Source organism: Tigriopus californicus, chromosome 6 (assembly GCF_007210705.1).
Source record: "Tigriopus californicus strain San Diego chromosome 6, Tcal_SD_v2.1, whole genome shotgun sequence".
NCBI lineage: Eukaryota > Metazoa > Arthropoda > Copepoda > Harpacticoida > Harpacticidae > Tigriopus > Tigriopus californicus.
Window position 1 is genome coordinate 13,540,922 of NC_081445.1, and position 14,845 is coordinate 13,555,766.

Below are 14,845 nucleotides of genomic sequence, written 5' to 3' on the forward strand. Positions count from 1 at the left end.
ATATTAAGTTCTAGTTCAGACTTCATAGTGTTAAGTGCTTGAATAAAAGTATACTCTGACAATCGTCCAAGATTAGCGTTTTCAGTGCTCCAGTACATACCAGCGTAATTCTCCAAGTGTTTCCCAAGTCGCCATTTGGTTTGTCTTGACAAGTGGAGTCAAGGTCCGAATCATTACAAAAATTGGCGCAGTCGGTAGGATACTGACTCCATCAACACTTCCATCCAAGGAACACCCAAGACGAACCTCCATCCCATAATGGCACACAACCCACCAAGGTAGGTGCAACCCCATCATCCAAGATCAATCAATTAGTCACAGCTAGAAGGTAGCAATCCCAAACCCGATCCTTGCCCCACCACCCGACTCGACCCTCACCCACATCCAATATGGCTCATCCAGAAGTACAAGAACAGATCATCCAACAAATGAGAGAAATGGAAGGCCGCCTCAACGCCCTCCAAGAGCAGAACAGAAATCTTCTTCAAATGCAAGCCCAGAGTTCAGGCTTACAGAACGATACCATGCCACTCAGCATGCCCACCTTGGCCAAGACTACGGATAGGGACTTCTATCGCTTCGAAGCCTCAGCCAGGGCAGTAGCAGCCGCCAATGGGTGGAGCGTAACCCAATTGGTCAGAGCAGTCACAGCCAACGTCCGCGAAGGAGCAATGGACCTCCTTATGCCTGTCGTCAGAGACCCCGCCGCATTCCGCACTATGGACGACTTTTGGGCACGAATTAGGCAACAATTCGTCTCACCAGCCCATCGACAAATCGCTCGCGCTGACTATGAGAGACGGCATCAGCATCCCAAAGAAGAGATCCGTAGTTTCCACAACGCGCTGTATCAGTTATGGGAGGATGCCTATCTCGAAGAAGATGAACCGTGGAGATCAAACCCACAACTACCCGAGCCATATCCCGGAGCCCGCACCGACCCACCAGGTTTTAGATCAGTCAAACTCATCAACCACTTTCTCGCCGGTTTGTTAGACGACGAAATTCGCATGAAAATTAAGGACGCTATAAGCATGGGAGTCAACATTACCACGTACCCCGAAGCCCTTACCCGAGCGTTGGAATTTTATGCTAACAAAGAAAGAACCCGGACCGAGAGGAGAAGACTCCACGCGGATCATGGATCCCACAGCCAGCACAGAAAACCAGAGTATTTCAAGCCACAGGAACGCACAGAGCCGATGGACATAGGCTCCATCCAGACACACACACCCTCCACTCGCAAATGGTGCCGGTTACACCAGACGAGCAGCCACGATGACAAGGATTGTATCGTGCAGCAGAGGAGAGCCACGCAGCCTAGAGACAAGTTAACGCCGACTACGCAAATCCGCCAGAAGCCGGACACAGTCAAATATGGCAACACTTGCAAACGGTGCAACGGCAAGGGACACTGGGCCCGACAATGCCCATCCAAGCCCTCATCCCGGGACGATAACCCGAAGAGTCATCATCACATGACTGCTAGGAGTCATACGCACATGACCCAAGAAGAGCATGAAGATTCCCAGTCGAATCATTCCTCCTCCCAAGAGCAGTGGGACGAGCGAGAAGAAATGGAGCCCTCCACATTCTTCGTTGACTCATACGTCAATTCCATCAGGCGAACCCCTACAAATCATGTATCGGCGTTCATCAAGGTAGAAATCGGTACACACCCCACGTTCATGTTAGTTGATACTGGTAATCTCACTTACAACCTTATCGACCATGAGACTTTTCTACGAGCCTATCCCAACCCCGCCAAGCGACCCAAGGTCACACCTCAAGCAAACCCGGTCACAGCCGCCGGTCTCCAACCATTACAGGTAGTCGGATTAGCCAACATCCTTATCAAGATCGAAACCATCCACAATGCATGGATTGCACGATGTCTCATCATCAAGAAACTAGGCACCAGTGCCATACTGGGAGCCCCCACCATGAAGAGAATGCCTTTGGTACCCAACCTACAACAAGCTGTAGCGCATATTGGTCCAAAGGGCCAACGAATCCCACTGTACAGCCGCAGTGAAGTGACCAAGCTCACTAACAAACATGACGAAGATGCCCAGTGCCACGCCATCGATGTTTGTCTCATCAAGGACACCGAATGTCCTCCGCTGACAGTTCAAGCTGTTCCAGCCAAGAGAGTGCAGCTAGCTGAGCCAAGGTTCGAGCCAGCCACCACTCCCCAACCACGTCCTCAGTCGAAGGAAAATGGAATATTCACCCCAAGTGCCCAGAGCAAGCTGGATCGAAAGAAAGCCAAAGCACTCATTGCCATAGTCACTACGACTGATGGAACTTCGCAAATACCAGTGGTCAATACCACAAATCAACCTATCACCCTCAAAGCAGGAACAAAGATAGGCACCATGTACGCCATACACGATGGACAACCTCCAGCAAAGCAAGTTCATCCACCGAAAGGGATCAAACCAGATTACAATCAACTCAGCACCGAGCATGACGAACAAGCCATTCGCCAATGCTTATGGGATTTCATCAGAGCCCCTCCCAAGAATGATACCCACGAATCCGAGAAACGTCGAACCATACACGTTTTATTCAAGGACAGAATCAAGCAGCATCCCCAGCTCTCAGCAGCACAGAAGAGACTCACCGAAGATCTTCTCTACCGATTCTACAATACGTTATCCCAATCTAATTATGATGTCGGACGAACCGACCTCATCGAATTCCAGGTTGATACAGGCAACGCGACACCTGTTAAAGACCCCGTGAGACCTCTTAACCCACAAATGAAAGCAGACCTACGAAAAACACTGGATGAATGGCAGGCCCACGGAATCATATCACCAAGCATGTCCGCTTGGGCTTCCGCGCTAGTTCCAGTTAAAAAGAAGGATGGCTCATGGAGATACGCCGTCGACTACCGACAATTGAACAAGGTTACCAAACGAGACTGTTTCCCAGTAGCCCACAATTTGGAGCAATTGGCCAGCGACCAATTGATCAGAGCCAAAGTCTTCATTAGCATAGACTTGGCCGGAGCGTATCTCGCTATCCCCGTACGACCCGAAGACAAGGAGAAACTAGCCATGGCCACTCCTGAAGGATTGTTCGAATTCAACCGAATGCCATTCGGAGCTATGAACTCGGGGAACACGTACGCCCGATTGATGAAGATCGTAGTAGGAGACCTGGTTGACCAGCGAAAATGCCTCTCTTACTTCGATGATCATTTAATAGCTGCCGAATCTTTCCTCCAAGCCCTGTTTCGCTTCGCAGAGTTCTTACACGCCGTCGAAGGCGCCAACCTCAAGATAGGGCCCGCCAAGACAGACCTATTCACCCAGGAAGCAGTTTGGCTAGGCCACCTAGTCAAGCCAGGAGGCTTCACCCCAGCGGAGCGCCTCACAGAAGCAGTAAGATACTGGCCGACCCCTCGCAATCTTAACGAGCTTCGGACATTTCTCGGCAAATGTTCGTACTATCGGAAGTTCATCCCAAACTTCAGTCACATCGCCGAGCCCATGAAGAAGCTGCTATGCAAGGATACAGATTTCAATTGGGAGAACGCTCAACAGAAAGCGTTCGAAACACTAAAAGCAAAACTGTGCGAGAAACCCGTCCTCGCGCACCCAGATTTCCACACTGAAGAACCGTTCATCCTAGATACGGATGCATCAGGATTCGCCACCGGGGCAGTCCTGTCACAGAAACAGACCGATGGAACCCTCAGGCCTATTGCGTACACCTCGAAATCACTCACGCACGCCGAAAAGAATTACAGCATAACCAGGAAAGAATTACTAGCCATCATACAAGCCATCAAACACTTCCGCTACTTTCTACTAGGGAAAAAGTTTAAAGTCCGATCAGACCATATGGCATTGAAGTGGCTAATGACATCAAAATCACTAAGAGGACAACTCCTCAGATGGAGAGAGGAACTCCAAGACTATGATTTCGAGATCGATTATAGACCAGGCGCTAACCACGCAAATGCAGACGCCTTGTCCCGAAAACCCAATGACACAGACACCCCAGAACCCGACATCGAGATCACCGAAGCAGACCACGCCATGTATCATGAATTAGGTGTTAAACCCCCGACCACAGGGGCATTCAGGAAAACTCAGGTTCATGCCCTCACACGTAGCCAAACTCGGCACCTAGCAGCCGCAGAAGAAGAAGAAGTGGAAGAGGTAGAACCACCCCCGACGCCTACCATAGAACTTCAATCACCAGAAGACCCAGAAACGTCCCTGGGCGAACCAGATTCCAGTTACCCGGAACCTTGCCTCTGCGAAGACCAAAGCCCCAATGACTTGGTCCACCAGCAGTTAGCCCTTCAGGATGAAGAAGAAGGCCGAGCATGGACCGAGGAAGAACGCCCAAACACCCAACCCACGAAGAGGATGTCACAATACCACCTCCCTACAGAACAAGAAAAAGATAGCACACTCAAGCAAGTCCGATTGTGGGTGACTAAACCCGAAGACGCTCCGCCCGTTTCGGAGCTAAACGATCCAAAACTGCGACAATACCGAACACAACTGGACAAACTAATGTTTAAGGACGACAAACTCTGCATCGTCACGGACGACCACGAGAGAGTTTGTATACCTGAAACCTTGATACCAGACCTCCTGAGATGCCTACACAACCACCCGTTAGCAGGACATCAAGGAAGAGTACGCACCTACAACCAAGCTAGAAGACATTGCTATTGGCCCGGCATGGCCAAAGACATAGCCCAGATGATTGAAGGATGTTCCCCTTGCCAACAAGCCAAAAGAAGAACCCACGAAAAGCACGTCCCCCTTGGACAAACAAGCACTGCTGTCGACACCCGATTCACCCATTTTTACGCCGACCTCGTTGGTCCATGGCCCGGGTCGCAGGGACCTCAAGGCAAACGCTACCTGCTAACCTTGCAAGATGCTTTCACCAAGTATCCTGAAGCTTGGCCCATCAACGCCATGACCACCGAGGCAATCTTACGAGTCCTCACCAATGAGTTGTTCCCTCGCTATGGAGTGGGCATGAAACTTATCACCAACAGAAGACGACAGTTCGTGTCAGCCCTTTTTCGATCTACTTGCCACAGGTTGGGAGTAGTTGAAAGCCAAACCATGGCCTATGAACCGCACACTAACCCAGTTGAGCGCATGCACCGCTCTCTAGAGGGCACTATCCGCGCTCTCATGCAACAAGAGAACGCCCAACCAAACCAATTTGTCCCGGCCGCCCTGGCCGCCCTCCGACAAACCCCTTTGAGCAATTTACCAGTCTCGCCCCACGAACTCACTTTCGTCCAAGAACCCACTATTCCGGCCCAGTTATTCTCAAGCGCTATCATCCCGACTTCGTCAGGCCAATTAGCAGACAGTATCATTCGATTGGCCCGAGTTATGGACAAAGTTCGCACCCAGCAACTGGAGAACCATGAGGCCAACAAGCCGCACTATGACCGACGGGTCAGACCATTGACTCTCCAACCCGGAGATTGGGTTTTCAAATTCCGGGCAAACAACCAACCGAGTCCGGCATCTCCCGCAAAACCGCTACGTACCAAGATGGCCCCTACCAAGTACACGAAATAATCAACGACCGGCAGGTGAAAATACGCAAGGCCATCCAAGGCAACGAACGCCATTCAGTCACCTCAACGGAAATAGTCAGCAAGGACCGCCTGACTAAAGCACATCCGTGGGAATTGAGCAACGTCACGACACCTTACGCCTGGGCATTGCCAAAGCCAACAAGCAACCGGCAGTGACGCGCGCCCCACAGCAACCCATACCAATACGACTGGCCCAACAAGCCCCTCCAATCCAATATCAGCCTGCTGCCGGCATCACACACTCCGCTACCCTTGGCCCCTACTGAGCCAGCGCGCGCTCCTCAACCGGCCGTCAATGACCCCCACTACCACACCGTCCGACGTCCCCATCGCCAACCACACATGCAACCTAGTGACGCCGCTATGGACATGTCATGGACCTCCGCAGCCCCTAAACGAAAGGCTGCCACGCACACGACACTCTCTCTTTCCCTGCTCCGAGCCCAAGGAACCCGCCCTGCCCAGTACTACCTTTCTGCCTCCCTGCCACAACGTGTTTTTCACGTGGCCCTCCTTTAGGCAACGCTGGAGGACCAGCTTTTTTTCCCGAGGGGGCACTCCCCTCTCTTCTTCGCTTATTTTATCTGATCCCCCCCCCTTCCTGCCTCTTCAGCCACTTCTGGGACTATTCCCTCTACCTCGACGACAGCGAGAATGGCCACTACTGACCACCCACGCAGCACGGAGACACCGGGTTGTATATCTTCAGCAATAATGGCAACTACCCGCACACCATCACCACATACCACCTCATTCTTCTATCGCACCACGGACCTGCCTAAGTGTCAGGTTCCCAAGGGGTGGTTACTTCACCTTCCTACCCATGCCCTTGATGGAACGACGCGGCGTAACCACCCGCTACATCCCAGGCCAGCAGGCAACGGCAACCGTTCAATCATTTTGGATTTTAATCATAACACCACAGACGAGACCCTAACGTGGCCCACCGTCCTGCCCATTGGCCGCCTTATGGCACGCCGCCAAATCTATTTTAGGTTTCAGTATACACATGGACCCTTCCATAACTCCTAGACTCCGACTCAGAGTGACGAAGGCCTGTCGTCCATGGCCTCCACCGACATTGAAGAAGACGCAGAAGACGAGGCCGAAGCAGAAGCAGAAGCTTCAGATAGAGCTGAATGGAAGACCAAGCCAATACCGAAGACTAAAAACGTCCCCCAGTCCCCAGAATAAGCCAAGTCCCTGCCACCTCACCCAAACCCCGACCCAAACCCAAACACCACCATGTTAGATTGCGCAGCAAACTCACCAAGACCACCTCTTCCCGCAGGCCTCTTGATTTTGCGTTCTATATGGACTCGGACAAGGACGCACCCCCTACGCTCGTCAGCCCTGCGAGTGTCGTTCTAGCCTGTATTGGCACAAGCCAACGCCGGAGGCAAGCCGACGTTCCCCCAGGCGAAACCTTCGTCAAAATGAATATGACGGTCATCTTGCGCCCGAGTGTTGTTTTAACACAATGGATATGCCGGCACTCCAGAAAAGAATTCGCCGCCCACCAACTCCCCTGGAACACCCCTCTACGCTGGTTGCCAGAAGCATAGCCTCTCACCAAGTAGGCAAGACATCACAACCGATGATTACGGTGGTGGTGCATAACGACACGGACTCCACGATCGAGTGGGATCCAGCCCGTCCCATTGCCTACATCGCCCGGCAATACCCCTGCATTTGAGCGTCATCACACCATGCGAGGAGTCAGATAGGCTCCGACACTGACGACGATTCCAGCGATACCTCTATTGACGAGGACGCCGAGACCAAAGTAGATGGACCCAACACTGCACCAGAGGAGCCAACACCGGAGGCTGGCCACGCCCCGCCCCACGACCGGTACAAGCAGCGTCGGCGAAAGGAAGGACCAGAAGAAGAGCCAACAGAAAGTGCCCATACCCCCAAGACAGGAAAGGTGACGCACCCAGCCTTCCATTGGCTGACTTGGCCATCACCAGCCCAAAACGCACGCTGAACGAAATAAAGCATTTCTCTTTCCCTCATATTGATTAACATTATTGTACCATACTATAATACTATACCCATTATCGCACCATACCGTAACCAACTTAGCACTATAGTCCACCACTTTGTACATATTATACCCGTTATTGCACCTATACCGTAGCCACCCTAGCTATAGCCCCCCCCACTCCGCACTTCTTGCAGACACGCTATCAGGACTATGCACCAACTCTTACTAGGCCACCTCCTCCTCACCCTAATTGCCGCTGACAGCACAGACCACCTCCATAAAGAACCGGCTATCTTCCAAACGATCGGAGAAGTAGCTACCGACACTACCACCAACCTCATCATAGGCCGACTGGACATCACCCCGATTCAGGAGCAACTGAGTCACATACAAAACATCATGCAGTATGTGGCCAAGGCCAAAAGGAATCTCAACGGAACTGATAACCGCATCATCCAGAAGCAAATAGGCGCAATCAATATCAACCTAGAGCATTGCCTAATCAGGCTACAAGAGATCCAACAGCTCGACCGGGTAACCCCTCGTCAGAAACGGGCTGCCATGGTCATGGCCGCCGCCCTACTGACCATCGGAGGAGCATTGGGAATGGCGTTCACCAATCACCATCTTTCAAACAGCATTGATGAACTGGAAGCAAGGCAAGACCAGACCATCCATTATGTGGACGCTGCCGCGAGACAGATCCAGAACAGTGCTTGGCAAGTCCAAAGACTAAACGAGACAGTCCACGACCTGGTCCTGCACGAGATGAAGTACGAATCCCGAATAACTAAACAGCAACAGTACCTGCGGAACTACCTTCAGGTGGAAGCACTCATCTCACTATCCCAATATGCTGTCACCCAAGCCACCCAAAACATCCACGCCATCCTCGACACATGGACAGAGGCCTTACACGGGCAAATCACTATCGAACTGTTCCATCCAGATTTGGTCAGAACCACCCTACGGAAAATGTCCAATCAAGCCAATGGCCCGTTGCGACTAGCCTTTGATCCTACTGACCTGGAGGCCTTTTACAAACTCCCTTGTCACACAGACATCAAACATGGCAAGTTACGGATAGTGGTCCCAGTCCCTGTCTACAACATCAAGGAGACCTTCTCTCTATACCGGCACTTGGCTATGCCCCTCTTTACTACACAAGGCCAGGAAATGGTAGTACGAAATCCTAAGGATTACCTTATTCTCAATGAAGAAGGTACCCTCCACCAGGAATTGGATCAAGCCGACCTAAGTACATGCCTCAAGGTGCGACAACTCTACCTGTGCCCTCAGATACGAGTGCTGATAAAAACAGCCACCACCAGCTGCCTTTTCGCCCTGTTCCAGGGTCACGCCGCCAACATCCGACAGAAATGCCCGCTTGCTATTCCACCACCAAGCAAAGGAATGGAATTCCACCAAGTAGGACCTGAAACCTTTCTCGTCCTAACTCGTCAAATTGAAAAGGCCCGCATTACCTGCCACAACGGAACCACCGTCGAGAGAGAGTATTTACCTGGAACCACAACCCTAACCCTTCCTAACGGGTGCCGATTCAGCACGGCAGACCTTTATGTATCAGCCACTCGAACCGGCTGGATAGGCCAGGAAGTGATAATCACCCGCCCTCCTACAATCCCGCCTATGGATCTACTCGCCCTGATTAACCACCATCAACCCCACGACCCCATCCAAGACAACGAGTTGAAACGCATGCTCACACAGTGGAACGTCACCACCACACAGGAACCTCTCCCTTTAGCCGACCTCACTACTGCAGCCATCCGCGCTCACCAACTTGTAAGAACCCATACATCAGTCCGTTACGGGGTTGCCACCCTGCTCGTCGTCGTAGGCATGAGCCTGCCCATCATCGGCTATGCTGTTTATCGCTGGCGCCATCGCCAAAACCGATATCCTCCCGCCGCCCTCCAGCTCCACGTCACCAGTAGCCCCGACCCTGTGGACCGACCAAGGAACCCCGGAGATGATACTGCAACGAGGACGCAGCAGCCTTTGTTACCCGGGGGCAACTGTAGTGAAACGGCCGTTTCTGGGAACTCGGGAAGTCAGTTTCCTAGAATATTCTAGACGGTAACAAAGCTAGAATCCCAGAACGTTTCGGGGACCGAACAAAGGAAACCGGTTATTATGGCGAAATTCATATGCAGCCAAGGGCAAAGATCCAGCTTGCAAAAACCCACCAATCAGCAAGCTGGAAACGGCATAATTTGGAGAATTATGATCTTTATCCGACCACTGGCTTTTGAGGAAAGTGCATTGGCCGGTACAGCCTGACAGTTAGCAACATAGGCCCTCACATCTTGTATATAAACCCTCACCCCTGCCCCTAATATTAAGTTCTAGTTCAGACTTCATAGTGTTAAGTGCTCTCTCCTTTACTTGAAAAAAGTATACTCTGACAATCGTCCAAGATTAGCGTTTTCAGTGCTCCAGTACATACCAACGTAATTCTCCAAGTGTTTCCCAAGTCGCCATTTGGTTTGTCTTGACAAGTGGAGTCAAGGTCCGAATCATTACATTATCTAGACATAACCAAGGCTACAGATTGAAGTAAAATAATCATTAGACATGGATTTTGGCCCATGTACACCGTCAAAACCTTGAGATTTTGAAAATGTCTCTGACATCCTGGCAATTTTCGATCACACAAAGGGTAGCTAAATTCAAGTTTTGTGTCACAATTTTGAGTGATGCTTTATAATCACCGAGATTGAGGTCAAGATCTCTCCCTCGAAGGGCTTACACAATTGAAACTTGAAATATGTGGTCACTCTGGTGTCCCTTTTCTCGTTTACTCGTTTTTTTATGCTCTTCGTCTGGTTTGGAGGCAGCAGTACGGTGGTCGACGTGTCTCCAGGCAGCCTCACGGGATCGAAACCATGCGTGGACTGCCGCCCGCCCAGCCTTTGGGTCGATCATTCTCGGCAGTCACTCGGCAATCATGGAAACTGAACGCTATGGGAGGTTCGTCCTCGTTTGCGGGTCAAGGGCGGAATGCCAGAAGGCCCGTAGAGGAATACATTGTCGCATCCGCAAGTTTTTAACCCGAGAAGGACAATTAATACCCCTCGACCCCGACGAGGACATCAGCCAAGATCATCCACAAGAACATCGGCCAGCCTCCCCCCCCCCACCAGCCGACGGTCTCCCTAGAGCCACGCCGAGGCCATCATGTGGGCGTGAGGCCCCATCTCAAAGTCAATCCGGCCCAACCGACCTTCCCATCTACGTAAGTAACTCCGATATTGATTGTAATGTGCGAACTATTCATGTTCAGTTTAAAAACGTGCTGGAAATTGTTCCGTCTAGATCATCGGGTAATGTGCCATCGCCCTAGGCATTGGCCTGGCAATATTCGCCCTCGTTCGTTAGATTGGATGGTCGATTGGACCGAGACGAAGGCCACCTACGAGGATTGCGAGCACTGAGTGGGTAACCATGGATTTCGTAATGCCGCCCTTGGCCTCCTCTTCCCTGTCTTCATCATCTTCCCTGAGCTTAGCACCAGTAGCCTTTTTTCCGCCACCTTCACCGCCACCTTCACCGCCACCTTCACCAATACTATCCCTAACAGCAGCATCACCCACACCATCTCCAATAGCAACATCACACACACCATCTCCAATACCAACATCACACACACCATCTTCAGCAGCAGCATCACCCACACCATCTCCAATAGCAACATCCCACACACCATCTTCAACAGCAACATCATACACACCATCTCCAATACCAACATCACACACACCATCTTCATCAGCAGNCACCATCTCCAACAGCAACATCACACACACCATCTCCAACAGCAACATCACACCCACCATCTCCAACAGCAACATCACACACACCATCTCCAACAGCAACATCACACACACCGAGACGAAGCAAACGATTACGGAAAAATAAATAAACATGTCATCTATCCACCCAAGGTATCGTGCCTTTGAGACGTTCCAGACCCGCAAAGAATGGATAGTATATCTTGAATCAATCAGACGCGTAACTCTCCACATTGCCATGTAATGCCTCAACTAGGGGAGAGTAACAAGCTACTGGGTGAGAAGTTTCGAGTTTTAACTAATCTATCAGAGCGATAAGGGTTAATTTTTGTTGAGCACCAGAAGTTTCGTTGAAATCGGTTGAATTTGGCCGTTTATTTCTCACTTTGATTTCAAAGTTCGAGTATCATGGTTGTCCGTTTCCTTCTGACCATTGCATTTTCAAAAATATTTCTTCTAGAAGTAATGGTGGCTGATTCATTCGAGACAAATCACGGATCATACAAGTGTAAAGTTGTGCAGATCGGGGTTCCAAAACGGGTGTGCTTATCGTCGAATCCCCCATTTTGTGAAATCTTAAAATACAAGCCATGTGTCCGAGTTGTGCAAACAAACAGAATCCTCCGTCCTTGTTCACAAGCTTCTTGTTCGAGAGTCAGCCTTGAGTTGGTAGGTTCAGGTCATCTGGTCCAGTTTCAAAATCTTCATTGGGGATCCAAACATTCTTTCTGTACCCTTGAAACTAGAATTTCGAGTTATGATATGAAAGCAACCCATTATCCTCGAGTTGATCGATTACCTTCACCAGAGTCTTGCTGCTGGTTCTTCTGATGATTTTTTCGACGGCGTAAAAAGCATCATCTTCGGGTTTGTTGGCTTTGATGAGCTGTTCTTTATAAAAGGCGCAGTTTTCACACTGAGATAAATGCCTCGGTCATTAAGCCAAGTTTTTAAGGAAAATTCACTGCCTTGATCAAGGTGAAGTTGATCTGGTTGACCCAATTGTTTGAAAATGGACAAAAACGCTCTTTTTATAGTTGACAAATCTTTTCGGAGAATGGACCTAGCAGCGATCATTTTGGAAAAAACGTCCCCAACTAGAACAAAAGTCGGAGAGTCAAGTCACTGGCATCTTTATCCATGTATATCCTCACCGGAAAGGAACATAGTGTAGCCGTTGTATTCAGGCATAAACCCAACGTCTGCCTAATGTTGAAAATGAAAACCGGTTTGTTCAAAAGTCTTCATACGAACAAAATATGTTGACAATTGTTCTAATAGATAGCCATTGACTTTCCTGAAAAACCGACAGTGATCCATGGACCAACATGGGCCTTGTAGGCCAACACCGCCGTGCCTATCAATAAAAGAGGGTTCTATAGATTTGCTTAAAAGTGGTTGAAGCTCAATATCACGTACCTGAACATGCATGAGATAATTTGGCTCAGATCTCAAAGCATCAATGACATCTTCGTATGTTATCTTCATTTGCAGTTGCTGTTTGAGTCCCTCGTAAGTTGCTCTGGCTCCGCTGGAAGTAGCTTTGTCGATTTTGTATCGCCAAATCATTTTACGGCAAATTACCCGTACCTGAATGAAAACCAATTCTTCTCATTTTTCCATTCCTTCTGTATGATGCTTTTCAATGTTTGATTGTTATTTTGGGACGATGACGACGCCATGATGATTATTGGCTGCAATAGACGAGCTGAGGCTTTCTCCGTGATGCAATTACTGGTGTTATTGGTACCCCACTGCAAGGCATCCATGGAAGGGCCAAATGCAACGATCATCGATCTAGGCTTTCCCGCCTTTCCTTCAAAGGAAAGCGTTGTCGTTGGTAATGTCGTTGACCTCTATCCCCTGCACTTTCATTCGATATGTTTTCGTTCGTTGCCTTGGGTCAAATTCGTGAAAAAATTGAGTTGGTTATACCCAGTGAGGAAATTGAAATGAGCGACGGTTCTTCTTATGGCATCAAAGTTGTCAGTGTCATATTTTCAAGTAACGAGTCTTGTTCAACAGCGTTGACTTTAACCACAAATCAGTGTGTGCCCTGGCCCGGTCACAGGGACCTCAAGGCAAACGCTACCTGCTAACTTGCAAGACGCTTTCACCAATATCCTGAAGCTTGGCCCATCAACGCCATGACCACCGAGCCAATCTTACGAGTCCTCACAAATGAGTTCTTCCCTGCTATGGAGTGGGCATGAAACTTATCACCGACAGAGGACGACAGTTCGTGTCAGCCCTTTTCGATCTACTTGCCACAGGTTGGGAGTATTGAAAGCCAAACCATGGCCTATGAACCCGCACACTAACCCAGTTGAGTGAATGCCCCTCTCTGGAGGGCACTATCCGCGCTCTCATGCAACAAGAGAACGCCCAACCAAGCCAATGGTATCGATTTGTCCGGCCGCCCTGGCCGCCCTCTGACAAACCCCTTAAGCAATTTACCAGTCTCGCCCACGAACTCACTTTCGTCCAAGAACCCACCATATCTCGGCCCAGTTATTCTCAAGCGCTATCATCCCGACTCCGTCAGGCCAATTAGCAGACAGTATCGTTCGATTGGCCCGAGTTATGGACAAAGTTCGCACCCAGCAACTGGAGAACCACGAGGCCAACAGCCGCACTATGACCGACGGGTCAGACCGTTGACTCTCCAACCGGAGATTGGGTTTCATTCCGGGCAAACGACCCAACCGAGTCCGGAATCTCCCGCAAAACGCTACGTACCAAGATGGCCCTACCAAGTACACGAAATAATCAACGACCGGCAGGTGAAAAATACGCAAGGCCATCCAAGGCAACGAACGCCATTCAGTCACCTCAATGGAAATAGTCAGCAAGGATCGCCTGACTAAAGCACATCCATGGGAATTGAGCAAGCTCCAGACACCTTACGCCTGGGCCATTGCCAAAGCCAACAAGCAACGGAGTGACGCACGCCCACAGCAACCCATACCAATACGACTGGCCCGACAAGCCCCTCCAATCCAATACCAGCCTGCTGCCGGCATTACACCCCGCTACCCTTGGCCCTATTGAGCCCAGCGCTCCTCAACCGGCCGTACATGACCCCCGCTACAACGCCGTCCAACATCCCATCGCCAACACAACTACAACATAGTGACGCCGCTATGGACATGTCATGGACCTCTGAGCCCCTAAACGAAAGGCTGCCACGCTCAACGACACTCTCTCTTTTCCCTGCTCCGAGCCCAAGCGACCCGCCTGCCCAGTACTACCCTTTGCTGCCTCCCTGGCACACCGCGTTTTCACGTGGCCCTCCTTTAAGCAACGCTGGAGGACCAGCTTTTTTCCGGAGGGGCACTCCCTCTCTCTTCGTTTATTCTCTCTGATCCCCACCCCCTTCCTGCCTCTTCAGGCCACTTCTGGGACTATCCCGCCTCTACCTCGAGACTACCGGAACACTCCATTGAG

At 50.5% G+C, this 14,845-nt stretch overlaps 1 protein-coding gene and 1 long non-coding RNA gene across 3 annotated transcripts; one reads left to right on the forward strand and one right to left on the reverse strand.

Moving 5' to 3' along the window:
- Window positions 1–7,776: 7,776 nt before the first annotated feature.
- LOC131882188 (uncharacterized) lies at window positions 7,777–11,378 on the forward strand. Its single transcript, XM_059229256.1, has 2 exons — window positions 7,777–10,845; window positions 10,926–11,378. Exon 1 carries the CDS (start codon window positions 7,797–7,799, stop codon window positions 9,681–9,683), a length of 1,887 nt encoding a protein of 628 aa, XP_059085239.1. The 5' UTR covers window positions 7,777–7,796; the 3' UTR covers window positions 9,684–10,845; window positions 10,926–11,378.
- A 95-nt stretch (window positions 11,379–11,473) lies between these two features.
- On the reverse strand, window positions 11,474–13,136 carry LOC131882189 (uncharacterized). 2 transcript variants are annotated; one of them, XR_009373461.1, is made up of 4 exons: window positions 12,818–13,136; window positions 12,553–12,755; window positions 12,198–12,495; window positions 11,475–12,140 (listed from the first exon to the last, which is right to left on the reverse strand). It is a non-coding gene; the product is annotated as an uncharacterized LOC131882189 (long non-coding RNA). The 2 variants fall into 2 exon arrangements; XR_009373460.1 differs by having other exon boundaries at window positions 11,474–12,140; window positions 12,198–12,755.
- Between the last annotated feature and the right edge of the window lie 1,709 nt (window positions 13,137–14,845).